This window comes from Catharus ustulatus, chromosome 2 (assembly GCF_009819885.2).
Source record: "Catharus ustulatus isolate bCatUst1 chromosome 2, bCatUst1.pri.v2, whole genome shotgun sequence".
Classification (NCBI taxonomy): Eukaryota; Metazoa; Chordata; class Aves; order Passeriformes; family Turdidae; genus Catharus; species Catharus ustulatus.
Genome location: NC_046222.1, coordinates 36,847,793 through 36,874,965, shown reverse-complemented (window position 1 = coordinate 36,874,965; position 27,173 = coordinate 36,847,793). Strand labels below are relative to the sequence as shown.

General features: G+C 44.8%; 1 protein-coding gene across 2 annotated transcripts in view; it reads left to right on the top strand.

Moving 5' to 3' along the window:
• ME3 (malic enzyme 3) overlaps nucleotides 1-26,743 on the top strand; it is a 121,306-nt gene extending 94,563 nt beyond the window's left edge. For both annotated transcript variants that reach the window (XM_033051318.2, XM_033051317.2), the window contains exons 7-14: nucleotides 9,012-9,121; nucleotides 20,247-20,344; nucleotides 22,266-22,379; nucleotides 23,044-23,149; nucleotides 23,690-23,832; nucleotides 24,958-25,131; nucleotides 25,565-25,663; nucleotides 26,466-26,743. In XM_033051318.2, the coding sequence (XP_032907209.1) occupies nucleotides 9,012-9,121; nucleotides 20,247-20,344; nucleotides 22,266-22,379; nucleotides 23,044-23,149; nucleotides 23,690-23,832; nucleotides 24,958-25,131; nucleotides 25,565-25,663; nucleotides 26,466-26,627 (1,006 nt within the window). In that variant the 3' untranslated portion in view covers nucleotides 26,628-26,743. The remainder of the gene's footprint in view (nucleotides 1-9,011; nucleotides 9,122-20,246; nucleotides 20,345-22,265; nucleotides 22,380-23,043; nucleotides 23,150-23,689; nucleotides 23,833-24,957; nucleotides 25,132-25,564; nucleotides 25,664-26,465) is intronic.
• The last annotated feature ends 430 nt before the right edge of the window (nucleotides 26,744-27,173 follow it).

Here is a 27,173-nt window from a genome sequence, read left to right as displayed (position 1 = left end):
TTCATCTTGATATTCATGGAGAAATTCTGTCTACTTCCTGAGGGTACTTTAACTTCTCATGGAAACCATTTGTGAGTTCCTCTGCAGAAGTACCTCCCACTCTGTCAAAGCTGGCTCAAGGGACATTTGTCACTGAAGTGGTATGTGTTGGAGCCCACAAAAAAGCCAGGGGAGTGAAGATTTAATCTTCTAATGGAATAATAATATCAAACAGATGTCAAATTTCTGTTGCTGGAGACCCGTAGAGTCAGTAGAAAGGACTCCTGGTCTCATAATACCCACCTTGTAATGAAACCACGCGTGTGCCAGAGGCTTCAGAGTTAGCCATTCCAATATTTTGAAATAAAATGTGGGCACCCTGGGCAATTTTAGAAAGGAAAGCTCTTTCTGGAACAGCTGGATAAATTTCTGTGTTTTCCTGCTGCCTAAACCACGATTCATTACTTTCACCTAAAACATGTGAAATGACTAAGCTCTTTAACAACAGCTCTAAGCTATGCCTTTTGCTCCTCTTGGGAAGCAACTACATGCAGAATTTGGACCATTGAGCCTACCTGTGTCTGACTGAAGCAGCCTGACAAATTGCTGTTTTCTCACAGAGAGCAGCAATATGCTTCACATGGGAAAATGCACTGCTTCAGTTTTCCATCTGCCCAGTTACTGTGGCAAAGGACAAGTCAGTCTTGCTCTTAACCTGGTACATTGGTTTAGGCTGAAATAAGTATTCACCTAAAGTGTCCAAGGATTGTAATTGGAATAAACCCCAGAATTTCTGGGGCTTGAATATCTGATTAGATTAATCCTTGTGTAGCTTTCATCATGCTCCAAGGGGCCAGACCTGTCCCAGAATTCCAGCCTCCATTCTGAGCTCTAGCCTCAGTCACTGGCTGGCAGATGCAGAACATGCAGCCTGAGACTCTACAAGATGCAGTTCCCCACGCCAGCAAACCGTGTCACAGAAGCCTCATTAACCTGTAAAAACTTGACTCCCCTTTCCTTTCCCATCAGTGCTTATTAACAGAGTGCCCAGGGAACAAGCTTTCTGTCAGCCTGTGCCATGAGGCAGAGCACAGAAAGCATCAGGAGATCAGGTGTTCAGTTTCAGATGGGAGAAGAAAGATACCTCTGCTGAATTTCTTATTCCTTCTGTATGTCTCATGCCAGATTTCTCTTTGCCTAATGCCTTCCCAGTACTTTTACCCAAAAACATACCAAGGCAGGTCTCATGTGCTCTTCAACAATCAGAACCTCTTTAAAAAGAAACCACCTCTGTTTCAGCAGTTCTCCAGGGTCATGGATCACAAATTCACCAGCATTTTTCAGAAACAAAATCACCAGTACAGGCATTCCCCGATGTTCTTTACATGCTCTGGTTAACTTGGCTAGTTGATCCTGAAAGATTAGACTTTATTTTCTAGGCACCAGTTTCTAGGCACTGATTGTCTTCAAAAAAACCCTCACATGTACTGCTAACACTCAGTAACTCCCTAGCATCTCTGGGTCTGTTAGGACACCCTTACTAGTGCCCTGGCAATGCTGGTCATGTAGACCAGATCCAGCCCTCATGGAATACAAGGTGGATATTCTCCTTGCCCATCTACCCCATACAAATCTACCTCAGACCCTCTGTAGCCAGAGGGACCCTGACACCATTCATGAGGAGAAGAGATGGTGATGGGAGGAGCCACCCCAGCTGTCCATTATTCTGGCTTGATGTGAGGTAAGATCACCAGCCAGCATCTGTAATCTGCTTTAAGACACTGGATGATATTTTAAGTCAAGGAACAATATTTAGGTTTCATTAGCTAGATTTTCTGCTATTGAGGAATAACTGAGCTCCAGATGTGCTGCTGAAGATCACTGTGGCTTTTATTACCATGAGTTCAAATTTTTTGGGGCAATGCAGTTACAGATGTCATAAAGCTCTTTGCTCTAGGCTTTTGTCTGGGCTTTTCCACCTACACCAGATGTACCACAGCAGATTCCATAAGATGCATCTGGAGAAGCTCTGTTTGTGCGGAAGATACAGGGTGAGGCTCTGTTCCTTATTGTGTGCCAGAGGGTAGCTCAAGGCTGCATCTGAGGGTCAGCACTAATATGGTTGTATCTCCTGCTTTTGCCCTGCTCCTGAGATGACTTTTAGGTCAAGCTGCAGCCCTTCCTTACACTAACTGCAAGCAGAATTATGTCATTTTGCATAAAAGCACTAGAATGGTCATAGCAGCCATTAGTGCTGGTCTTAGTGCTTGAAAGTTGTGAGATAGGATGTGCAAAATAGTTGTTTGGAGGATTTCCTTAAAAAGAATGTAATGATATTTGACTATGAACTTTCAAGATTTTTTCCCCCAAGAACTTTGTAATCAATCTTAATTTCATTTTTCCTCTTATCCTGTTTCTAACAGTAGCTCATAGCAGATGTCCTGGCATATGACTATGAACAGCAATCCTTAGTACATCCTCCAGTTTCCAAAAATCTACAATTCTGAGATTTACTGGTATCTTTGTGCTTCAAGGGGCACTTTTATTGACACATCACTCACTGAACCCACAGCAGGCTCTGTGCCTCAGAGCATGGTGGCTGTGTTTATGTTGGCAGAAACCCAGTGAGACTCCTGCCCAATGTTAGAAATTGTCTGTAGCCTAAGGTGATGGTGATGCTGGCAGCAGGTCCTGTTTGGTTTGTGATGCAGCTCCTTAGTATGGTGTTTCTAAACCCAGGACCCAGAGTTCTTAAGTTTGTATTGGCTCCAAGGTCTCCCTGGAGCCATATCTTCTCCAGGATGAACAGCCCCAGCTCTCTCAGCCTGTGTTCAATAGGAGTGATGCTCCAGCCCTTTGATCCTCTTCATGGTCCTCATCTGGATTGCTCCAACAGGTCCGCATTCTTCTTGTGTTGGAGGCCCCAGAGCTGGATGCTGGATCCAGGTGGGGTCTCAGGAGGGACATAATCCCCTGCCTTGCCCTGCTGCCCACACTGCTTTGGATGCAGCCCAGGACACAGTTGGCTTTCTGAGCTGGGAGCACACACTCTTGGCTCATATTCAGTTCTCCATCCAGCAATACCTCCAAGTCCTTCTCCACAGGCCTGCTCTCAGATGGCCTCTTAAGGAAGTGCCTGACCAAACTGACCCCTGTGGCCAGGAATTGTATGGCAGAGCATACAATTGTATGGCAGACCACTGCTGGTCTGGTGAGAAGCCTGGCAAGTATCACAGTAACAATTTAATAGTAAGATTGGCCTCAGGACATCAGACAGACTCAGGTTCTAGTCTTGTTTTCTTGCTTGAATGGACTTTGTTTTCCAAATCTTAAATGCTGAGTGTCTGCCAAACATGATATTTTTCTGGTCATGGGCTTCTTTACAGATAATTTAGTTTTTCTTGGAAATCAGAACTTTGGTTGCTGGTGTTTCAAGCAGCAATAAGAAGATGACAAGGGCAAGGACAATGTGTTTCTTCTCTGCCTGGTTTCAGCTAAGACTATGAAAAGGAGTTACAGCTCCTCAAAGGAGATTCCTTGCATCATGAATGGCTGAAAGCAGTGCTATAAAATTTTAAATTCAGACAAGGACTGGAACTTCTTTCTTGTGATTCTTTCCATAAAGGACCAGGATCTTCTTGCAAATACTTTTTTTGCATGCGTGCATGTAAGAATATATTATAGTCCGTCCTCATTGTCAAAAAAAAAAGCCCTTTTGATACTGGTCAGCAAAGGCACGGCTAGGTCCTCAGGCCACCCCTGAAATTCTGACTTGGGCAGTTTTGGTCAGATGCTTCTCAAATGGTAACTGCTGCCTCGTGAATTTTTTCCTCTCTGACCTTATAATGGCTTATAATGAGTCTGGATGAACTCAAAGAGGTACATACAAATGAGGATGAAAGAAAAAAGTGCATAATGAGATTAATGAGATTATTTAGGCAACTGAGAAGTCTCTTGAACAAAGAATTTAAAAGCAATGTAATCATTGTTCCTTTTCTGGGATTCACACTCTTTTGGTCCACATTTTTGTTCTACCACTTGTTCCAGGTGGTCATCCAAGAGGAAATGTGTATCATCCTCTGCAGGGGATACAGACTTTGCTAAGAGCATCTTTTCTCTTGGCACAGTCCAGAGGTTCTGTGTAGGAATAGGTGGATAGTAACAGTACCAGAACAACAATACAGCAATAAACAAAGCATGAATCCTATGTTTGTGTGTTTTCCAGGAAATGAGATAATTTATTAATAAAGATTTTCAGGTGACAATTTTTACAATAGGCTTATAATATTATATGTGTTTAGATCCTAGAGTCATCCCATTAGGGTGACAGTTTGTACTATTATTTTAATCAATAGTATATTATTTCATTGAAAGTACTGTTTGTGCAAGATTTGCTAGGCAAAGGCTGCAGACTGGAATACAATGAGTGTATGGCACCATTCTACAAAGCATTTCCCAGTGAGGCTATTTTCACAGGAAGATTTTTGCAAGGTATGAGAGCCAGAATTTAGGTCATAATTATTTATGGCACAAAACCATGAAATAAGTAAACTAATGAGACAGCCATATAATCTTTGCCTGAAAGACTGAATTTTTCTGGGTGAGGAAGAACCGGAGTGTATCTTTTTGTTTCCAATTCTGTAAAATGGGTAAATTAATTCCAGAGGTGGCAGAGAACAGGATCCCCCAGATGGTGGTCTGGCAGCCAAAAGGAGACATGGTGACAGTATTAAATAATGACTCTGGTAGTGTAACCAGTTACAAGTTTCAGCATGTCTGAATTCTTTCAAAAACACCTCTGTCCAAGCATCCTACTTGACAGCCTACAAATACAAGAATGACTCATGCTGAGGGGAAAGCTCCAGTTCCACAAGGAGACACAGAACTGCAGAGATCCCACGAAATGCAAACTGCAATGTGCCCAAGAGGAATGGCAACACTTTGAGCCCAAAACCATTCAAAAAATACAACCTTCCCTTCTTCGAAAGAGAGATAAAGAAACTGAGAAATGGGAGAAACCACACTGGACCATGGCACTTGCTCAGTTTTAATGTACCTTGTCAGTCTGAAATCCTCATGGTCTACATTTGAACTTTCCTTGTAGATAAAGGCAGTCAGATCTTGGCTGTTTAACTACTCATGTCCCAGTTGCCAAGAAGATCGCAGAATGCTCTAGAGAAGATGAATCATTGACAGTCAGGATGAGATTGCTGGAGAGAGCCAACCTTAGCTGGCCATGCCTTTCCTGGACTGGAAAACATTCAGTCCTGATGTGACCTGCTGATCTGCTTCCAAATCTCCTTCAGGCTCTCAGCTGAAAGTTAGGACATGAGTCACATGGATCAGTGGAAGAATCTATGAGAACTGACAACCAGCCAAGCAGACTGACCTCAAGAGTCTCTTCCTATCACAGCAGTTTGGAAGATCTCTCTGCAGGGCCAGTGTCAATTCTTGCTGCAAATTTAATAATATATAAATGTCTTGGAAAGGATCTTCACAAATCCTTGTTCACATACTCACTTTACAAACACCTTTTCTATTAAAAGGCATCCTGCACCTATAGACAGCAAGTATATACGTACTAACTGGGACTGCATTCATATCAGATATCATATATTAAACAGAAGGTTCAACAAAAGCATACCTCATTAAAAATTATTCCTCCAAAGGAATTCATTAATTTTGATTTCCTAGTGGGAAATACAATGTTTCCAATCAAACACAGTTTTGTAAAATCCGTTTTCATTTTAAAATGAAAACATTATCATGGGGAAAATTGGCCAGTATCATCAAATATTTCTTTCTCTGTGTGTTTGCTGACAGGGGACCACTTGGACACCGCACACAAGGGATGGACCAGGGCAGTTTTTCTGCAGACATCAACAAAGAAATTGCAAACATTGAAGGGCAGCATAATATTGCAGTGAAAGGGTGATAAGCCAGTGACCTAAGGTGCATGACATATATTCCCAAACAGATCTTCCCAACTGTGATAATTAGATAATATTAGATTACCTCTCCTAATTTAGGTGTCTAAAGTTTGATATCTAAATTTAGGTTGGTCATCTTTACTCTGCCTTCACAGACATTCTGAAGAAAGAGACATCTCCAGAGATGTTATCTACTTCCATTTTTCACTTAGACTAGTTGAAAGAAGTTGCTGTTGGATATGCCTTTCTCTCCATGGTCTGAGAGGGCAGTCAGAATTGTGCAGCTGGGCAATACACAGCTGGGAATTACACAACCAACTTTTAGAGATGTAAAGGTAGTGAAGAAATCTCATTCTGCATTACATTTTATTGACTGGATTCAAATGCATGTAGCAGCTCTCAGGACACCCTTTACCTTTGCAGTACTAAGTATTCTCCACCTTCTTACCTAAGCTGGACTTCTTCTTAGCATTGTTGCATATTAAAGGACTTCTGTGCTCCGGTCCCGGGTTGGCTACATTTTACTTTTGAGTGCTACCCAAATATTCTTTGTAGAGCACTCTGAATTCCTTCAGGATGAAAGGAATTAAACAAATATTGAGATGCTGTGCTGTGGGGGAGAGACAGTAGAACTGTTGGTGCTCACAAAGATCTTACTGCCCATGGACCCAGCTGCTGGTTTGTTCAAACTCCTTGCTAAGTTTATCCTTAGCCTGCTCTGGTCACCCTCGGATGGAGCACTGCATGCAGCCACCAAAGTACCACTAGGAAAGGACAGCAAGATTAACTGGTAGATTTCTAAGACAACTCAGTGAGTCAGCTGCCTAGTTGTGTTTAATTTCAGTGACTTTGGGTAGCACAAAGTTCTTTAAATTTCTCTCAAAACTTCAGTAAGGTGAGTAGCCCTTGAGGACTAAGATCATGATCTGAGATTCCCATCTTTAACTGTGAATCCAAAATACTTGGTTCTTTCATTTAAAGCATCCAGTCATCAGGTCTTACCATGACCAGTTTGTGGTCTTTATGCACATTATGCAAAGGCTCACATAAGCTCAAAAATGGAGTTCATACTTTAAAAAGGTCAGTAGATGTACTGCAGTGAAAAAGAAAACAATCTTCAAAAAATACCTTGCACTGCAGCACTGTCCTGTCATACTGAGGGGCAGAAAGAGAAATGAAGTGTTTATGGGCTACCCTACTTCTTTTGTGCTCTGCTTAACAAACAGGGATCAAAGATGGAAATAGAAGTAACTTGTGCACTGTGCCATGCTGCAGATCACAAATGTGAAGTGAGGAAGGAATTCACAGAGCTGGTCACATGTACATTAGTGCTGGCTGAGATCATTGATTTTGTTAAGCAAGTCAGTAATGTTGATATTGGTGTCACTTCCTCAGTGATACCAGTAAATAAGACTGGTGTTAGAGAAATAGTTTCTATAGCAACTGAAGTTGCATAAAGATTTGCTAATTATTTGCTATGAGATATTAGCAGATGTTCTGGATGCTGTGTCATTTCCCTCTAAGCCATGTTTTCCTTAGAAATGCTGAATAAGAGGAACATCCATTAGTAAGCTGATCTTCAACCAGACCAGATTGCTCAGAGCCCTGTCAACCTTTACCCTGAATGTTACCAGGGATGGGGCATCCCTCTCTGGGCAAACCGTGTCAATCTTTAACCACCCTCACTGTAAAAAATATTTTCCTTATATCTAGTTTAAATTTATGCTCTTTTAGTTTAAAACCATTACTCCTTGTCCTGTTGCTACAGGCCCTGCTAAAAACTCTGTCCCCATTATGGTCCTTTTCCTAAAAGCAAACAGAGAATGGGAAGCAAGTGTTAGAGCCAACCCTTGTCCCTTTTTCAGACCAGGGGGTTTATCAAGTGAGAGATTCTCACGAAGAACAAATGAAGGCGCACAATGTATGTGCTTATCATTGTCTCCTTACTGACAGATATGTTTGAAGTGGAAAATAATAATAATAAAAAATTAAAGGCCATTCTAGGAGAGCCTGACTGCCCACACTGTGCCATGAAAAGATCTTTTCATGACAAGAGCCACAGTTCATAAATGGAGTATGTTTTATCCAGTATCAGTTTCTACACTAAAGCAGGAGTGTTCTACCACAGATTTTGGTGGCAAAGGACAAAAGTCTGAATAGAAGATATGTAAGGTGATGCTACCTCTAACAAAGTGCAGCCATTTAGTGCCCCTTCATCTGCCTGCAGCCCAGAGGTTCCTAATAGTTGCATTACTCATTCCCTCATTTCTCTCACTGCCCTATCACATTTATGTGTGAGACACGAGTACTTAGGGCCCTTTTAGATTTTATTTGCAAAGCTTTAATGCAGCCTAGAGTCATGCAAACTGCTGAATGTGTATACATATGGACCACTCTGAATATTACTCAGTTTATAAACTGCACACTTCTCCTTGAAACTGATGGAAATTACTGGACAATTATGGAAAGTTTGCAAATATTTCCTGCCTTTTCACTCTTCAGGTCACTAGCTGTCATTGCGTGCTGGTTTCCTGCTAAACAACTCAGTGGAGAAAAACATTTCCAAAGCACAGAAGTGTGGCTGTGAAATCCCACCATGAACCAGTCAGTCCCACCATGAAACATTCATTCCATGGGTGTGGAGTGAGTGTTTCTCAGATTTTTTTTCTCTTCTCTGGGCCACTTACAGTGGAAGTGGGGCCCTGGTGGTGTCCCTCTACCTGGTGTGCCCTTTGCAGTCAGATTTGCTGTAATGCAGTGTGGCAGCTGCAACACAGAATGTCTCCTGTGCTTTGAGGAGCTCCTCCGCAAATACACCACTGAAAATTCTCATACCAGAAGTCCAAAGATGCATGTACATATAGGTATATAAGTACACATATTAAGAAGTCACTTGAATTATGAATAGAGTTTAATCCTGTTCACTCCACATTTCTCAGTGTGTGGACTTTGGGATGGGTGTGATCCTGTGCTGCATTTCTGTCATGATACTTTTATTTCTGCACTAGAGTCTCTAGCTCCATTGTCGTAGTAAAAGGTGTATATCTTGTCCTGTGTTGTATAAATACATTTATCCATTTCAAATTTCCCTTTAACTTGCAGGTATGGCATGAATTGTCTGATCCAGTTTGAAGATTTTGCCAATGCTAATGCTTTTCGTCTCCTCGATAAATACCGTAACAGATACTGTACATTCAATGATGATATTCAGGGTGAGTACTGTTAGGAAAATCAAATTTAACCTCCACCTTGTCACAAGAAGCAGTGGTTAATACCACAAGATTGTTTATTATACAGTAGTCAGATGTCTGACAAGTTTTAGAGTTTACACAGAAGCATTTAAAAATATAAAAAGAAGCTCAGCCATAGGAGTTGAAAAGTGAGTCTCCATTGTTTTTAGGAGTTGGGCTGTTCATTGCAGAAACATTCAAGGGAGAAAATGGATCATATGCTTTAGATTATGCAGGTAATTTAGAGAGTTCCATTAATTTTCTATAATTTAGCTAAAACAATGATGACGTTTTAACAGTTATGCAAGGGTTTCCGTTTTCATGAGCCAGGTGGTCATTAGCTGATCCTGGCATTTTCCCTCTATTGTTATACTCTTTACTTCATGCACAGAAATAAAGGTAAACCAGCTTCTTTCCTCTCTGTGATGCTAACTCTGCAGTAATCTGAGAACAGGTCTGTTCTCCCATGGCATGGTTAACATAACTCTTCCAGTGTCAAAGAGAAGTGACAGCAGCAAAGCTGGGGTTATAACAAGCAAGTCTCCAGGCTGTGAGAGGCTCAGCAGTCAGCAGGATTGCTCAATGCCCAGAGGGATGCAATCTGCATCCCAGTCTGATGCTGACTCTGCTTTAAACTTTTGGAAGGGCTGTTTGCCCATTGTACAGGATCTTCCCAAGTGTCTACAAACAACCAGTTCTCCTCTGAGTCCCTTCATCTTTTCTTTTGTCTAGTCCTGCTTGAAACATGCAGAAGTTTCCAAAGTTTGATTTAATTATTTGCAGTCAGCTGGGCTCATCCTCACTTGTACTTGAAAGAGACTGAAAGAAACATCAGTGTTATTTTTCACACAATGCTGGTTCTTTTGTGAGCAGACTTTCCAGTGCTGTTTCAGCATCTGCTGCTTATCTAACAATATTTGGCAATGTGTATAGCGGCTTCTTCCTATCTGACACAAGAAGCAAGATCCTGGTTTGGGGAACTATAGTTGATGTAGTGGGATACATGGACCTGCTCAGAGACATTCTCATGAAGAGAGTTTAGAAGCAGAGAAGTTAAAGGCATTTCAGGAAAGGGCAGATGGATACTACTGTACAAGAAGACTCATAAGGCGTTCTTGCCACCCTCAAAAACTTCCGGTGGAGACAAAAGCACAGAAAAGGAAAACACAGGAGTTACATTTTTGAATTGAAGTATTGAATGGGGGAACCAAGCACTCACACTTCTCTGAAGATGTGCAGATGAAGGCCATAATAAGAAGCCAATGATGTAAAGATTTATTTTGGATTGGTTGCTCTCTCTGAAAGTGAAAGGGAACTCAGTAGTCAAAAAGAGGCCAGGTGATGTGGCAAATCACACATCAGGGGCCTGGATGTAGGTTTTCTTGGCAGAACTGGAGTGAATGTCAAAGGTTTCTTGGTGAATTGGAAAGGTTTCTTTGATAATAGAGAGAAGAAAAAGTAATGAAGCTAAATTGCAGATTCTGATTGGGAAGCAGGAGGCTATTTTTATAGTTTTGTTTTGGCCATAGGTTATAGCTGAATGCCTCAGACAGTTTCTGGTAATGATTTTGCCAGAGCAGCAAACCTCATCCAGGAGGATGCTGTAAAACAGTATTGTCATAGAATGGACCTTATCTGATTCTCCCCTGTTGGATGCATGTCACAGTGCATGGAAGTTGTCAAATCCTCTGAAAATTCTTTCAAGTCCTGCCTTTTGAAAGAGTACATTTTTACCTCTTTGTAGTAAAACACAGTTATATTCTCAAATAAAGCATTTTGCTGGTACTGGTTTCTCAGTAGTAGATAAGTAAAGAAATCCTGCTGAGCTTCTGCACAACATGCAATGAGTCAAAAGAGGCAAGCACCTGTTTAGGCTTTTTTATTGAGCTGTCAGAAAGAAAAGGGAAATCCAAGCTAGGGTTGTAGTCAGAAATTAGTTTTGAGGACTTTTGGAATGCTGAAGTAATGTCAATCTATTCGGTTAACTGTGTATTGGAGTTGTCAGAGATAAAAGAGCTCAATCTGGGATGAGTAGTCTGATTTACCCACCCTAATATATCCCTCTGTATCTTCAGATGATATGAGAAAGGTAGGAGTGGCATTTTCTCACTTACAACCTCCTGTTCTTTGGATGTTCTTAGACTCTCTTCTAACATGATGATGTTTCGTGACTCAGCTACTTTAAAAACTGCTAGAGTTCATTGTAAGTGGTGTTTAAATGATTAATGAGAATTATACAAAGCCTTATTTAATCAGGCCTGATTAATTTTACTCAAGCAAGACAGGAACAGACCTTCTGAAGCCTGAATTATTCCAGCTTCTAAGCTGGGAATGTTTTAAGTGTGTTGAATTAAAAACACAGCCACAAGCAGTGCAAATTAGATCAGGCCTGAGGTATACTAATTTAAACTCATTGACCATTGATTAGTGGGACTCTGGATGCAGTGTGCCTACAGATACACACCCAGATGAGATGAGAGAAAAAGGTATAAATTGCTTCGCTTAAGATCCTTTAGGCCTCCCTGTTGCTGCCCCAGGGCCTACACAAAATGAAAAACAGTTTAAAATATTAATACCTACTTTTTTGTTTGTTTGTTTGTTTGTGTTTTCTGTTCTTCAAATTACTGTATTTCCAAATCCATTCTAACCCCAGAGAATGAAGGTGACTCAGACCCCTTCCAGTTGGAGCCAGCCTACTGATGCTGAGTGGGATGCCTGCCAGGTACCACCAACTGGGATGAGGTGATTGCTTATTCTGAAAGCCATTAGCCTGGGAGCTCTCAGGAGCTGGCTCACAGTGCCCATTGCTTATTATGAAAGCCATCAGCCTGGGATTTAGGCAGGAGCTGGCTCACAGTGCCCGCCTGTGGGAGCTCCCATTGAAGGAGTGCTTCTCCTTCCTCTAAGGGGGTGATGACATCAGTCCTTTCCCAGCTCTGTCTGGGTTCATGCAAGGGGCAACAGCTTCAATTACAGCTCTAAGGGAGAAAATTGATTGTCACTTCTTCCTTTTTCCCAGTAAAGTACCAGGGCAGGCTCTGAAGCACATAAGATTAGAGGTACATGAGAATGCTTTAGCTCCTGCTCTTTCTCTTCCTCTAACTTTGCTCCACTTAATTGTTCACCGTGAGAAACAGAAATTAGACAACTTAAAAGTCTTACACAGTTGTCAAGTCTGGTGAATCCTTGAAGCAGGCATCTCTGGATTCCTGCTTCATATAAAAAATGACAAAGCCATTGAAGACATTAGTTTGGAAGGGACCTCTGTTCATCAGCCAGCCCTTCCTCAAATAAAGGGTGATTTCAAACTTAGATTCAAGTTTTATATTAGTTCAGGTTCCTCAGAGCCTTGTCCAGCCAAATACTGCAAAGTATTATATACAAGGACGGCTATCCACAATCTCTTTGTGCTACCTGTTCTTCTTTTCTTTTCTTATCTTCCTTGTGCATTTTTTGCATTTTTTCCCTAATATCTAATTGAAATTTTGCTAGATGCAACTTGTGTTCATTGCCCCTCATCTTTTTTTTATACCTCTGAGAAGAATCTGACCTCTTTACAAACACTCCAACCAGTGCTTGTAAACAGAAATTAGATGCCCTTTTAGTCTTCTCCAGCCCTTTCAAACCCAAGCTCCTTGGTCGTTTTTGTTTACCTTGGTCATATTTGTGTCCCTCCCCTGGACTTGCTGCAGTTTTTCATTGTGCTGAAAGCCCCAAATGGGACCTGCTTGTCTAGGGATGACCTCAAAAATGCTGAAATAGAAAAAAATACCACTTTTTTTGACCTACTGTCGACAGTCTAGCAGGTTGTTGGTCTTCTGTACCACAAGGGCTTATTGCTGGCTCATCTTCCACTTGCTGTGCACCATGACCCCAAAGTTTTCTGCAAAACTGCAGGACTTTGCATTTGCCTTTGCTGAGCCTCACAAGGTTTCCCTGAGCCCATTTCTCCAGCCTGCTGAGATCCCTGTGAATGACTGTCATACCACCACTGTATCAATCACTATCCCCAATTTGTAATCATCCATTAATTTTATGGAAGTGCATTCTGTTTTATAATCCAGATTGTTATGAGAACTTAAATAGTATTGGCCTCTTTGTACCACTGAGCACAAACCTTTGAGCCTACCAGCCCAGCCACTTTTTCACCCACTTGTTCAGTCTGTAGCTTTCCAGTTTGGCTACAAGGATGTTTTGGGAGATTATTTCTGATCATGCAGATCAAGGAAAGCACACAGAGTTCTAGTTCTACGATGAGAACTTTAGGCATGCAAAATTACAGCATCTCCATGGACATCTGCCTATTTAGCGGGGATTGTTCAAGAGAAAGTCCATGAGATCTGATGACATGCATCTAAGGATTCATCTGAGGTATGTACCAACAGCATTTCAAAGTCACTCTTTCAAAGGTTATGGTAAGTGAGGAGATTCCTGATTCCTAATTCCTGAAAAAAAAAAAAAAAATAAATGTCACACCTATCTTCAAGAAAGGCAAAAAGAAAGATCCAGGGAATTTTTGCCCAGCTTGCCTAATCACAGTATCTGGGGATGACAAAACAAGTCTTCTGGAAGTGCATCTAGGAACATGAAGGTGAATGAGAGTAGTATGGATCTCCCAAGGCAAATCATGTGTGATCAACTTAGCTGCCTTTTGAGATGTTTACTCAGTACTAAACAGCAGAAATACTTCTGCAAGTTTAGTCAGAGTTGCAGAAAAAATGAAGAAATCTTTAATATGTTATTTAATTAATTGTGTTGGATTGTATAATTCAAAACTTTTTCACACATACAGGCAGGGCAAAGAGAACAGTGCACAAAAGCATAAAGCCTGTTATCTAAAGTAGTCTGCAGGTGATGCCCAGGGTCCCCCCCTTCACAGAACACCTCTGAGTCCTTTCCAAGTCACTAGAGCAATGATTCCCCTCGATGTAGGATGTGTGACTGCTGATGATCCTCAAAATATCTCTTGACCCACCAACCACGTTTTCTCATTATCCTAGCAGATAAGCTTTCCATAACCTTCCCAAGACACTTCAGGAAGCAGTGCCTGGCCTGAAGCAGCAGTGCTCCAGATCTCAGCTGAGGCTGGGAACTGGCTGACTCCAGTGCCACAAATCTGAGCAGCTTCAAACACTTGGGCAAGTTGGAAATCAATCATGTGCAAAGGAGGCCTGTTCCACAGGCACGTTTGCACGTGCTGTGAGAAGCAGGCAAAGTGAGAGTTCTTGGCTCAGCAGTAACTAATTTCAGAGGATTAAAATGGCACAGTATCTTACTTTGTTGTTTCAGCTGGCGTGGCAAATGCATCGGTAATTATCACAGGAAGCTAAGGAGGGGGAAGCACAATAGGAAGGGAGTGCGGGACCGTAGCGTACTGTGGAACAAAGCAGGCAAAGTCTTGCCAGGCAGCTCCTGAGCAGCACGCTTGCCCTGGGGATTTACCCAGCCTGGAATAGATGTGGGGGTGCTCTGAGTGCTGTAGAGGTTCGCTATTAACACCCTCTGGACCTGCTGTGCTCCGCAGAGGAAGAGGCTGTTGCATTTCCTCTTGGTGCTGCTGCCTTAACTGTGTAAGTTAGCTCCTGGGTTTGTGTTGAATTCACACACTGACTGCTACACAAGCCTGGTCAGAACAGAGTGGACTTCAGGCTGCAAATAGGACTCAGTTTCTTGGGCTTATCAGTCCAGCACTCTAAAGATCAGGTCCATATCTTCTATCACTTTTGGGAATTGTGACATTTGTTTCCCTTTCCTTTCCTGCTTTTTTGGTTTGCTATTTCTCTCATTTACTGGATGTCACTGCCAACTCCTCTGTAGTGAAGAACAGCACAGGTCACCTCTGTGCTAAGCTGTCTGTGATCTTTTAAGTCCAGGCTAGGGAGGCAAACTGGAGAGAAGAAAGGGCTGTGCTCTGACCTGGTTTAGCTTGTTGGTATGCAGCAGCATGCAGAGTCCCCAGTGCTGCAATGGGGATGGGGATGCTTTCTTGCAGAGTGCTGGCAGCTGCCTGACCGTGTGGGTGCTTGAGGGGACTTGGTCTGTATTGGCACAGTGGTTGCAGGTTGGCACCCTACAGGCAGGAGGGAGGGCACTGCTGCTGTGGCCAGAACCCATCATTAAGGTCATGCACGTATAGTCCAAGCACTTTACAGTGGAAGGATTAAAAGCAGTAACCTAGAGATGGCCTCATTAGGTTTCTCCATTGTCAGGCAGATCTTCTTCATGCCACCATCAATTCTGGGTCACCCTAAAGAGAGCAAGTTCCATCTCTGTGCATCAATTCTTTGCATTTTACTGCTCTTCTCGATGACAAACTGCACCATTTCAAGTTGATTTTCTTAATGTCTTACAGAGGCTCTCTGGGGAAAGGGTAACATTAGCCCACAGCCGTGGAGGGGAAGACCTTGAGCTGCAAACACTTTGGCAGTTTTTTGCTCCAACATTGTTGTGTTTGAATATGCATTTGGAGTGGACCTGGACAAGCTCCACTCTGCTTTCCAGAAATGGGTGGAACTGCTGCAGGGAGTTAATGTGAACCAGAATTTGGAAAAGCCCTAGGCTTCCTCCTCATCCATAAATTTAGATATATTTCCTTGGCTGCCCTTTGCTGGAGCTGTTAAACTGGAGTTTGCTGTTCCCCAGGCCCTCATATTGGCATGGTTTTGACAGGGTGAAGTGTTCGGGCAGGTCAAGAGTAAAAAACAGAAGATCAGGGTGAATTTGGTCATCTTTTCCACCAATGTACTGTGGAGAAGGGGGAACCACTCACACAGGTGTTGTGTGAAGAAACAGGCAGTGGCGTGGCTGCACGTTCCCATTGCTGCTGCTATTGGAAGGATTCAGCATGGTGGTGATGCTCAGCTCAGTGAACCCTCTAGGACTGGTGACAGGGCAGTGCCAGCCATCAGCATGAGAGGACTCCTGCCCCCAAGCACCCCCTTGGTCCATGCTTTCCTTTGTGTTCCCTGCTTAGCCACTGGCTGCTGGCAGCCACGGCACAGCCCTGACCTCAGCATCGGGCAGAGCTTTGCCCAGTGACTCATGCAGTGCTTCCTGTAACTCCATGAGCAGAGCTGCTCGCCCCTCTGCCCACTCTCCCCTCTCTGAGGAAGGGTCGGGTCCCTGGAAATGGAGCCTCTCTGCTGCAGCCTTTCCCATGCGATGCTGTGGAGCAGATCCTTTCCTCACTATGCTCCAGTGTACCTCCACTGACATCTACTGGGGCTTGTTCTCACTTGCAGTAGTACAACTGGAACGTCAACCCTGCAGGGTTTTCCTTAATGTTTTGCAATATTCTCAATGTGCCTGAGTGTCAGAAATTGATTCCTGGAAAGATGGCCATGTTCCTGAGTGTGCCTTAGTTCTAAATGCCTCTTTTTTGTACTGGTTCTGTTGCTGTGGACTTCCCAGAGAGGTCCCGAGGTCTGCTTGCTGTTTTGTGATACCATGTTTAGCACTCACTTTAAGTATTGGGTAGACGAGATGGTTTGCAAGCACTTTCCTTTCTTCTCTCTGTACCCCCCCCATATCTCTCCACAGATACAGACCAGCCAAGCTGGCTCTTGCTAATTACTTAGGGAAGCAGTTATCCGCAATAGCAGCACTCTTCTCTTTGGAAAACAGATAAACCAAGGTGTTGAAGGATGGCTGGTTTTTCTTGCCATGGTGAGGAGTCCCCTGCCCTAGTCTGACTTTGTGGTTCTTTTAGAATTGAAGCACAATGATTAGCCAATTCTTTACACGAACCAGCTGTGAACTCTTCTCCATAGAGATACTCTGTTGTTCCCTGCTCAGAAATGTAATTATCGAAGAAAAATACTGAGCTAAGGCCAAGGTACAGTAACTTTATTACTTAAGTCATGAGGGTGAGATGCAATTTGTGAGACGTGGAGGGATTAGAAACACATTGGAACAAGAGAGGAGGATTAGGAGTGGCAGAGCTGAACAGAACCCTGCTGTTAGTCAAAGTTGCAGTACAAGTGCAAGGGATGAGTAATGGCACACCCAGTCCCACAGGCTCTGCAGACTGAGCCCATGCCCCCTTTCTTTCCATATACACCACTTGTCAAATTCCTGCTAGTGACACCTTTAAAAAGTATCTCAAGTACCTCCCTCTGTTGAATCTCTCAAGATCATTTCCCATTTAAACGGGTTTGGAAATGCCAGCATTTGTCCCATCAGACTTCTTGACAATTGCAGGGTATAAAGCAGTTTTCCCTGGGTCAGGACCAAGAGAAACAAGATATTTCTCCAGTTACATTTCAGTCTTTTCAATACTTTCCAGTCATCTATCACTGCTAATGCTGTGACCTGACACTTACACCATCACACCATCATGGTTTCACTTCTGGTTTTTTAACTTTGATCAGTTCCCCACTCCCACCCACAGAAGGATTTGGGGATTTCTGTGCAAAGTAAGCCTTGGAGATAGTGTGTGAACATGTGTCAGTGTACACATGGATGTTTATACTCTGCTTCATGTCACAAGCTTGGCATTGCTGACAACTGGGGGACCCTGGTCCCTTCCCATTTCTTTGCAGTTCAGACTTACAGGGTGGAATCTCTTCCTGCACAAATTAGATGTCAGCAACACAAATGTCTACATGTATTCCAGTTACCTTGTCTCTCTAAAAAACATGTGGTAGTAGTGACTCCTCTAGGCTGCATTTCATTCGACCCAGTTCAGGTGGCTGCTTTAGCATGAGCATGAGCAGAATCATACATGTTTTTTTAGAGGAGTCCCATCCTCAGCATCTGTCATGGCAGCACGCCAAGCAGTCCTGCAGATTATAGACTCACCATAACACAGTGAATGAGCATGGACTGGTTATATGATACCCATAAAACACAAAATCTACAAACAGACAACTATCCATTGTTCTTTTCAATTTCTTAGACGTTCATTATCTTCCTCTGTAATTTTCCTAATCTAGTAGAATTTCACCAGGCAAATACACATCTCTAAAGAGAGTATTAAAAGGCAGAGATTTAATGCAGGACAAGCAAGAGGAAATCCTTTGTACACTTCCTTCATTTGTGTCACATGTTAATACTGAAGCAACAAGGCACTCAGTGGCTGGTTCCCTCCCCATCAAATCCCTTATAAACTCAGATGGTCTGGGTCTGGAAATATAATGGTAAAACTTTTCTGAGATGATGAAGGGAATTCATCCTTGGTGCAGAAGAGGGTGTCTCAAGTGATTAATTGCAAGAAAGAAGCTTACAAAGCTATCAGCCATCAGTCTGGTCTGTTTTATGTTTAAGGCATGAATGCTTGCAGTGCCCTCATAAAGTCATGGATGCCTCATGCCTGGGAGTGTTCAAGGACAGGTTGGATGGGGCTTGGAACAGTGATCTAGTGGAAGGTATCCCTGCTTATGTCAGGGGAGTTGGAACTTGATGGTCTTTGAGGTCCCTTCCAACTCAAACCATTCTCTAGTTCTATGAAGTGATGCTGCCATTCTGTGCCAGTGTCCCAGTGTGGACACCACAACTGCTGCAGGACGGCTGCTGAGACCTCTGCTAAAGCAGAATCACTCTTATGAAAGGCTAATTATTAGCTTTTGGAGAATTAAACTCATCTGAGTTATAATCGCAAAATGTTTCGCATTGTACTGACAAGTCCTTCTGGTCTGGCCTAGAAAGATTTTCTTTGTCAGAGTAGTTTATATAGATTCCCTAAACAAGATAAGTCATGTTGATAAATGACCTCTTTGGCAGAGTACTTGTGCTTCCACTAGATTTTCTGCTTGCTCGGAAATGATAAGAGTGTGAATCATTCCCCAGTGATATACCAATAGATTGCTAGCTTGTCTGTGGCTTTTGCACTAAAGAAAACGATTAGGTAAAGTTGAATTTGTTTTCTGGGTCCTTCAGAATGAGGCAGCTCCATCTGCTGGTGTCACTGCTTATGGTCATGTCTGTTCAGGGGCTGCTGTTTCTCAGCCTGCAAGTTCCTGATGCCCTGTAGCACCCCAGGCCCTAAGGACCCTGCAGGGAACCTCAGTGAAGCACTGGCTACTTGAAACCCCAAACCACTGGCTGATTACATGGCCAGAAAAATAGGAAGTGCTGGAAATTTGGTGAAATCAGGTGTATTGGCCTCAAAGTGGTCATTGCCTGCCCCAGCCACGACCATTCCCACAAGGCTCCTTACTGGTGATCTCCCTGATTTCTCACAAAGCTTCTAAAGATGAGAATGGAGAGACCAGCACTAGAGATGGGAATGGATCAAAACTAGGGCGTATCCAAACTGATATTCTTTAAAATGCTAAGGAATAAAACTAATTGACTTTATGATCTTTATGGGTCCTTTCCAACTTCACACATTCTATGAACAAACTTCCTCCTTCACTCCCAGGTCCCCTTTAATGCTTGCATCCAGCTTGCCCAGGTGAGCTGAGATACTTCCAGCACCTGATTTCTTATTAGCTTGTGCCTTATTTGATTGATTTCCACCATATTCCTTCACCGGGGAGAGGACATTAGATGAATGTTGCATGTGATTTATGTGTGAGTTTTGTGGGGTAAAGGCAGGTTATTCAGTCTGGACATTTGTCCCCCTTAATGCATGGAAAGCTGTACCTATCACAGTGGCTGTAACAGCAGGACTCTGCTCCATTTACTGGAAAACATTTACATTGTTTCTCACTAACCTGGGACCAACTCCTGTTCTCAATCTCAATGCCTTAGCAGCAGGATGTGATGGCTGTGAGTCAGGGTATCAGGGTGTTAGAGGAGTGAAAAAATGGTGATGCTGGGCTGTGAAGGTAAATGGGAGAAGAAGATGCTAATTCCATGATCACAAAGGACTTTCTGACAAGGGCACCCAAGTTTAAACCACTGCTCTGCTACAGGGACCTTATGTGACCTTACAGAAGTCAGGCATTCTAGGATTTGGTGTCCCTTTGACTCTACATGGAGGAAAAATTGTGTTCTCCAGCCTTGCAGATGAATTTGAATGTTAATATTTCAGCATAGGGAAGACACTCTGATCCTTCAGTGAGAGAATATAAGAGAATGATTCCTACCACAAGGTTTCTGAGTATATCTGCAGGGAAGACAATGCATTTGCCAGGATGTCCATCTCATGGTATTTCTCTTTCAGGCACAGCATCTGTTGCAGTCGCTGGCATCTTTGCAGCCTTAAGGATCACAAAGAACAAGCTCTCTGACCACAAGTTTGTTTTCCTGGGAGCTGGGGAGGTAGGAATGTTCATGAGCTTGAACCTTAATATGCTCCATCTTGAAATTTAGAGAGAAAAGTCAACTATGAGAATTCCAGCAAGGCTTGGCTTCATGAGGATGAAGCACAGAAGCAGGTTCCTTGTCACTGGGCAGGATTGGGCCCTACAGGTGGATCTTGCTGCTGTGTAGAAATTACCAACAGTCTTTCAATGATTTCTTGGCCTACAAGTCCTAGACAGACTGTGGATACTGCGAGGCTGCTCATGTGACAAGTGGGACTTTAAGTACAGTAATTTCACGATTACAAGCCGCACTGACTATAAGCCGCATCTCTGGGTGTTGGCAAACATTTCGTTCTTTGTCCATACACAAGCCGCACCCAATTATAAGCCGCTCTATTATTCGCAGCGAGGACCCGCGTGCAACAAAGTTGCCAGATAGTAACAGAATCGCGGCATGGCGGGGTTTTCTGGCTCGGCTCGGGCCATGAGGGCTCGGGGCTGCCGATGGGGCCAGGTGGCCCAGCTCAGTGCTGCCGCTCAGCGGGGCCGCTCGGGGCCGGCCGCCACTGCCACTGGGCTCGCTCGCCCCGGCCCGGCGCTGCCCCGTGGTGGCAGGGGGCACGGAGCCCGCCGGCACCCACGGCGGTGGTGGGAGCCAGGGATGGAGCCCCCCCGCTCCCGCAGCGGCGGCACGCGGAAGGGGACGGGAGCCCCCTGCCACCCCCCGAGCTGCGGGACCAGCAGGAGGAAGCCCCCTGCCTCCCCCGGGCTGCGCTGCCTGAAGGAGGGAGCTCCCCCGCCTTACCCAACCCCCTGTGCTGCCTGCACTGGCCAGCTCCACCCGCAGTGCAACAGAGTAACCAATTTGTAACAATCACGCAGTCCCGGGTTTTACTGGCAGGTTGCTCGACTCGGCACCTCGGTTTGCACTTCCAGGGTTGTAAATGTCAGAAAATTATTCACATATTAGCCGCTCCTGAGTGTAAGCCGCATTTCCAGTGTGGGAGCAAAATTTTAGTCAAAACGGTGCGGCTTGTAATCGTGAAATTACTGTACCTTTAGGGAAGTCTTTTATGAGGCAGGAATATTAAGGAGGCTGGTTTGAGTTCTCAAGGTTGATGTCTAGGGTAAACTAGAATTTCTTTAGCAGCAGAGTCCAAAGGACTCAGACTCAAAGAAGTGTAAGAACACCTTTCTGTCTGGAGTCCGTCATAGTGCTCCATGGCAGAAGCAAGGTTACCTTGCTTAAAGAGGGAGGAAGAAGAAGAAGCCTCCAAAGCCTGGTCCATGGACTAGAAGTGTCCAGGCCCTGTCTCAAGTTCTCACCCACCTGTGAGACTTTGGGAGGGTCTGTTGCTGTTTGTCTATCCCTCACTGAGACAAAGATTGCTTGCTCTCTCTCCATCCCTGCTGGCATACCTGTCTGTGCTAGTCACCATCTCTGTGGCACAGAGCCCCTCCTGCCCAAGGCAGGAGGGCCAGATATGGCTGTAGGACCACAAACACACAGCATGTCCAGGCTGCTTCCCCAGGCAGGAATGGGAAAAGACTTCCCTCATGGCTATATTTCAGATGCAGCATTGGCTTTGAGTTCCTCTGTACTGGCATTGCCACCAGAATTTTTTAAGTGTCTGCCTCTTTTCCTCCCCTGAAGCAGCTGGTTTAAATTATTGAGACAGCCCCTGCTTATCAAGGTACCACCTCTGCTTCTTTAGCCTCACCTGCAGCCTGCTCTGCTGAATGATTGTGCTGGGTTTTATTTATCGCAGCACCTACAATGCTAAAATCAGCCTCACGGCTTGGCACTGTACAACATTGGAGCAGAAAGTCTCCCTGCTTTGTGCAGTGTTGGGGCATGACCCAATCTACCTCTCATTTAAAATCTTCCCCCAAAAGGTAATGATATCCCATTGAAGTTATTATATACTGTGTTCCAGGCTGCAATGGGCATAGCTCATCTCATCCTCATGGCCATGGAAAAGGAAGGAGTTTCACAAGAGGATGCCATCAAAAAAATTTGGATGGTGGACTCCAAAGGACTGATTGTGAAGGTGAATTTGTCTCCAGAGCTGAGCTCCACTCACCTGCCATCCATTACCAGCTAGAGAGGCCAGAGCAGGCAGATACCTTGGAGCCCTGCTCAGCCCTGAAATAAATGCTGCGGTTTCATTGGTGTCCGCATTGCTGCTCCTGCTTTCAGAGGACTAGGTCTCATGGTGACAAGTGTGTCAGCAGCACTGGCTGCCCTAAAGGCAGTGCTTTGGGCTGGGCCTCTAAAGTGGAAGGATACCCTGCTGGCCATGGCCTCAAGCAGTGCTGAAAGTCTTGCACATCATATGGGGCATTAACACAGAAAAATTGTGCCCTGCTCAGTGACTCAGCCTGGCCCGGCTCCATTCTGCACTCCCTGTGTCCCCAGGGCAGGGCCTCTGCCCTTGTCCCTCCTCGACTGGAGGAGACTTGTGCTTTATGTACAAGTGAATGGCAGCCAGGTCCTTCCTCCACACAGTCAGTGTACTTTGGTGGGTGAGAGGAGCAGAGGCCAGCCCAGGGTGACATTACACCAACCACTCAATGACTGGCTGGTGCTGAGGTCCTGCTGTGTGAAATCTGCTTTAGGTAGAAGGCTGAGAGATGAAATGAGCTGAAGATTAATTACTATGTTATGTGTCCACCTTTTGCCAACAGACCAAAGTTTGTCCTTTTTCCTCACAGGGCAGGAGCCACTTGAGCCATGAGAAAGTAATGTTTGCCCAGGACCACCCCAGTGTGGACACACTGGAAGAGGTTGTGCAGAAAGTGAAGCCTACAGCAGTTATAGGTGGAGTTCACTTTATATGACCTTTTCATGTCAATTCAATTCTTAGGAGAGTCTTTCCTAGTCAAAACAAAATGAGATTTTTTCACCCCCATTTCGTTGGCTGAGTTCTCCATATCATTTTTGCGTTAACCATGGGGCACAGGCTTCCTCACTTGTGGAGCTGTAAGAGTTCTTTCAGACAGAGCTGTAGAGGGAGGTGCTGGGGGAGGCAGGATCTGGGGCTTTCCAACAATAAACCTGTCAGGCTTGGGAAGGACGAGGATGACAACAGGCACCTCAGGAAGGTCTTTGGGAGTCAGAGTGCTGCAGTCAGGGTGGCTGAAACACTGGTGCTCGCTTTGCCTGGAGGAGCAGAGGGCTTTATTTTGAAACAGGCTTTTAATCTCACTGTCATATAAGAAAGTGACATTGCCACCTGCATCTCCAGAGGTGAAGGTGTTTCCCTCCCACAGTTCATTTACCAGTCCCAGAGGGACCAGCCCCAAGCCCTGAAGTCGGGCGGTGGGGAAGCACCGCTTCACTCTGCGCTTGCTGTTCCAGGTGTGGCGGCTGTTGCGGGCGCGTTCACGGAGCAGCTGCTGAAGGACATGGCAGCCTTCAATGAGAGGCCCATCGTGTTCGCCCTGAGCAACCCCACGAGCAAAGCGGAGTGCACAGCGGAGCAGTGCTACCGCCTCACCCAGGTAGGTAGCACAGAGCTGTGGCTGTACCCAAAACACGACAGCGTGCTGGCAAACAAGGGACAGCCTGCATGACCTGAAATAAGAGGCATTCCAGCTGATTGTAAAGAAAAGCTTTCATGCGTGAGGAGGATGAGGAGGTGGAGCAGGGCAGGGCCCAAGATTGCTCGTGCAGTCTCTATCCTTACAAGTTTTCAAGACTGAGTAAAGCCCTGAGCGAGCCAGTTTGATTTCATAGCTGACCTTGCTGTGAGCAAGAATTTGGATCCCTACCAGCCTGAATTACAGTAATTTCACGACTATAAGCCACACCAAATTGTAAGCCGCACTTTTGTTCTCAGCGAAGTAACCAATTTGTAACAATCGCGCGATTGTGGGTTTTACTGGCAGGTGCTCAATTTGCGAGCTCAGCTCGGCCCACAGCTCGCACTTCCGGGGTGGGAAGTTTCCGAACTTTGTTCATACATTGGCCGCTCCTGAGTATAAGCCGCACTTCCAGGTTGGGATCAAAATTTTAGTCAAAATGGTGTGGCTTATAATTGTGAAATTACTGTACTTTGTGATCCTCTAAAGAAAGTGCTTGGCTCCTTCACCCACAGCTGTAAGATGTGCCATCCTCTCTGTTTTCTGTCCCCTGTATTATGCCAGTCTAGTTGATTACGTAGCTATTTCATCACCCAACTTAGATCCAATGTCACTGAAGCATTACCGTCATGTGGACTGACTTGTGAGAGAGGAGCCCTTGTCTCACCCTTTCCTTTGCCTTCCTCACCACCTGCCTCTGGCCAGAGCAATCACACAGCTGCAGACCTTTATCCCACATGAGTCTCTCTTCACACTCCACAGATGGCTGGTACAGAGGCAGCACTCAGCAAGATCAGAGCACTTGCAGTACAAACACACACTCCATGCTTGGTGGCCCTTAGCATGGCCCTGATCATGGCTTGGGGGCTCTGGTGGGGTGGGTCCTCCCAAAGTGTGAGCTGGTGCTGCCTCTGGTGGAGATGCCTCCGCTGACTGAGGTTTGGCAACTTTGTCGCCAGTGTCACCTGAGCACAGGTCATGAAGAGCAGCAGAAATCTGACTTCCCTGCCAAATCTGAATGCTTTTTTCTCTCTCTTTGATCAGGGCCGGGGAATATTTGCAAGTGGGAGTCCATTCCCAAAGGTAACCCTGCCCAGTGGACAGACCTTCTTCCCTGGCCAAGGAAACAACGCCTACGTCTTCCCAGGAGTGGCACTGGGAGTCATTGCCTGCGGGGTCCGGCACGTCTCTGATGAAATCTTTCTCCTCACAGCAGAGGTTTACAATTGATATTTAACTGATACTGTAAAAAAGATGATAAGAGGCACATGTAGCTACTGCAGGTGTTTTAAAAAACCTGGCCCAGGACAATGCGTGGAGGGGAAATGGCTCAGCCTCAGCAAAAAGCTGCAGCCTTCTCCTGGCTCAGGGAAAGCTCATGGTTCCATTACACCTGCAGCGGTGCAGAAGCCATGACAGGGTTCTCCTTCTGCACACCTGCTGCCCTAACACAGCACTTCCCCACTCTGGCTCTAGTGTGAGGCCTGTGATGAAGTGTGTGCACATGTGTGTTTGAACAGGTCCTGAGCTCCCACTCTGGACTAGTCCCAGCCCTGATGCTGCTGAGGTTTCAGCCACATGCCATGTAATGTGAGGGAATGAGGTGTGTGCTTGAGACCATCCCTATAAGCCACCATCCTCTTCTTTTTAGACTATTGCTGCCGAGGTGACAGAGCAGAATCTTGCAGAAGGAAGACTCTATCCCCCCTTGGCCAGCATCAGAGAAGTGTCTCTCAAAATTGCTGTGAAAGTGAGTATTTCCATTCTTATTTCCACTTTTCATGGTAGGGAGGGCCCTGGAATTTGCCCTGGAATAATTTCTGTTTTCTGTGGTTTTTAAATTCAATTTATTCTAAAATCTAAAGCAGTCATTCTCAGTAATTATGGCCATAATTGCTGCTTTGATTTCTTCCATCATTAAAACCCAAGTGTGAAAAGTAGATTCTGATTCTGGTTGCCTCACAGCTCACAAAGCTCTGCTTTACTGCTTGAAGCTGTGAGTCTTCAGCACTTCAAAAAATTAGATTTAGAGTCAAATTCAAACATGACTCAAATTGCCAAAAGATTTTAGGTTCCAAATTGCTATTTTGGAACCTTGCCTCCTGTATTTAGTTGGGACCTAAGTACATAAATACTATTCCAGATCTGAACTTGTCTAATTATGGGTTTGGTGCCCTGTATACATCAGATCTGTAATTCAGAGACACCACTGAGAATCTCCTTGGCCTGCTCAGAGCTACTGACAGATGCAGAGCTTATGGGTGTGAGCAGAGCTGGCCAAAGGGCTGCTGTCCTTCTTCACCTGCACACCCCAACCCTTCTGCCAGGGCAGGGGGTGCATTTCTTACCAGCCACTCCTTGCAGGCAGCTTGCATTCCCTCACCCAGCTGAGGGTGAAGTGCAGCTGACTCACAAAGAGAAAAAAGCAAAAAACTGCACAATTCTGAGAGGAGGAAAGAGCGAAAACACAGACAGGGCCAAACTGCAGTTGGTTTCAATTTCATAACGTGCCAGCATTGTTTCAGCAGCTCATTTTGCTTATCTTTTTGCAGATTGTTGAATGGGCCTACAAGCAAGGCCTTGCTTCTTGGTACCCTGAGCCAGCAGACAAGGAAACCTTTGTGAAACAGTTCGTGTACAGCCCTGAGTACGATTCATTTGTTTTTGACAATTATAAGTGGCCCTCCGCAGCCATGCAAACACAAAATATATAATGTTTTGTGACAACTGTTCTCTCATTTTTGCTATCAGTTCCTGTGGCCCATATTATTGCAGATATAATGCACCTCCAGGCTTGCAGAATGATAAAAGTAAATTAATCCAAGAAGTTTTTCATTCGCCACTGATTTTTGTCTGGGGGACCATGTCAGTAGGGAATAAAATGGAGTCCAGGGTGGGCAGTGGGTACTCCAAGGAGAGAGACAGACTGGCTGCAGCCCATCCCAGTCAGTCAGCACTGCTGATGGCTGATGGCTTAACATACTGCCTGCTCTCAGCTGCCTTGGGATAAGCTACCTGGGCCACCTCAGAAGCACAGAATCCCATTGCTACTGGGAGCACCCACAGGAAGCTCCAGTCCAGGTGGCCATCCCTCACATGACAGCCGCACTGTCTGTGGCTCTCTGGATGCAATGGGAAGTGTGTGCATTGCCCTGGGAGAGTTGCACACTTGGGAACTCTTTTACTCTTTTCTGCTTCTGAAGTCCCTGCTGTTGGGGAGTCTCAACCAATCCAAACTGGTGCATGGGTCACACAGCTTG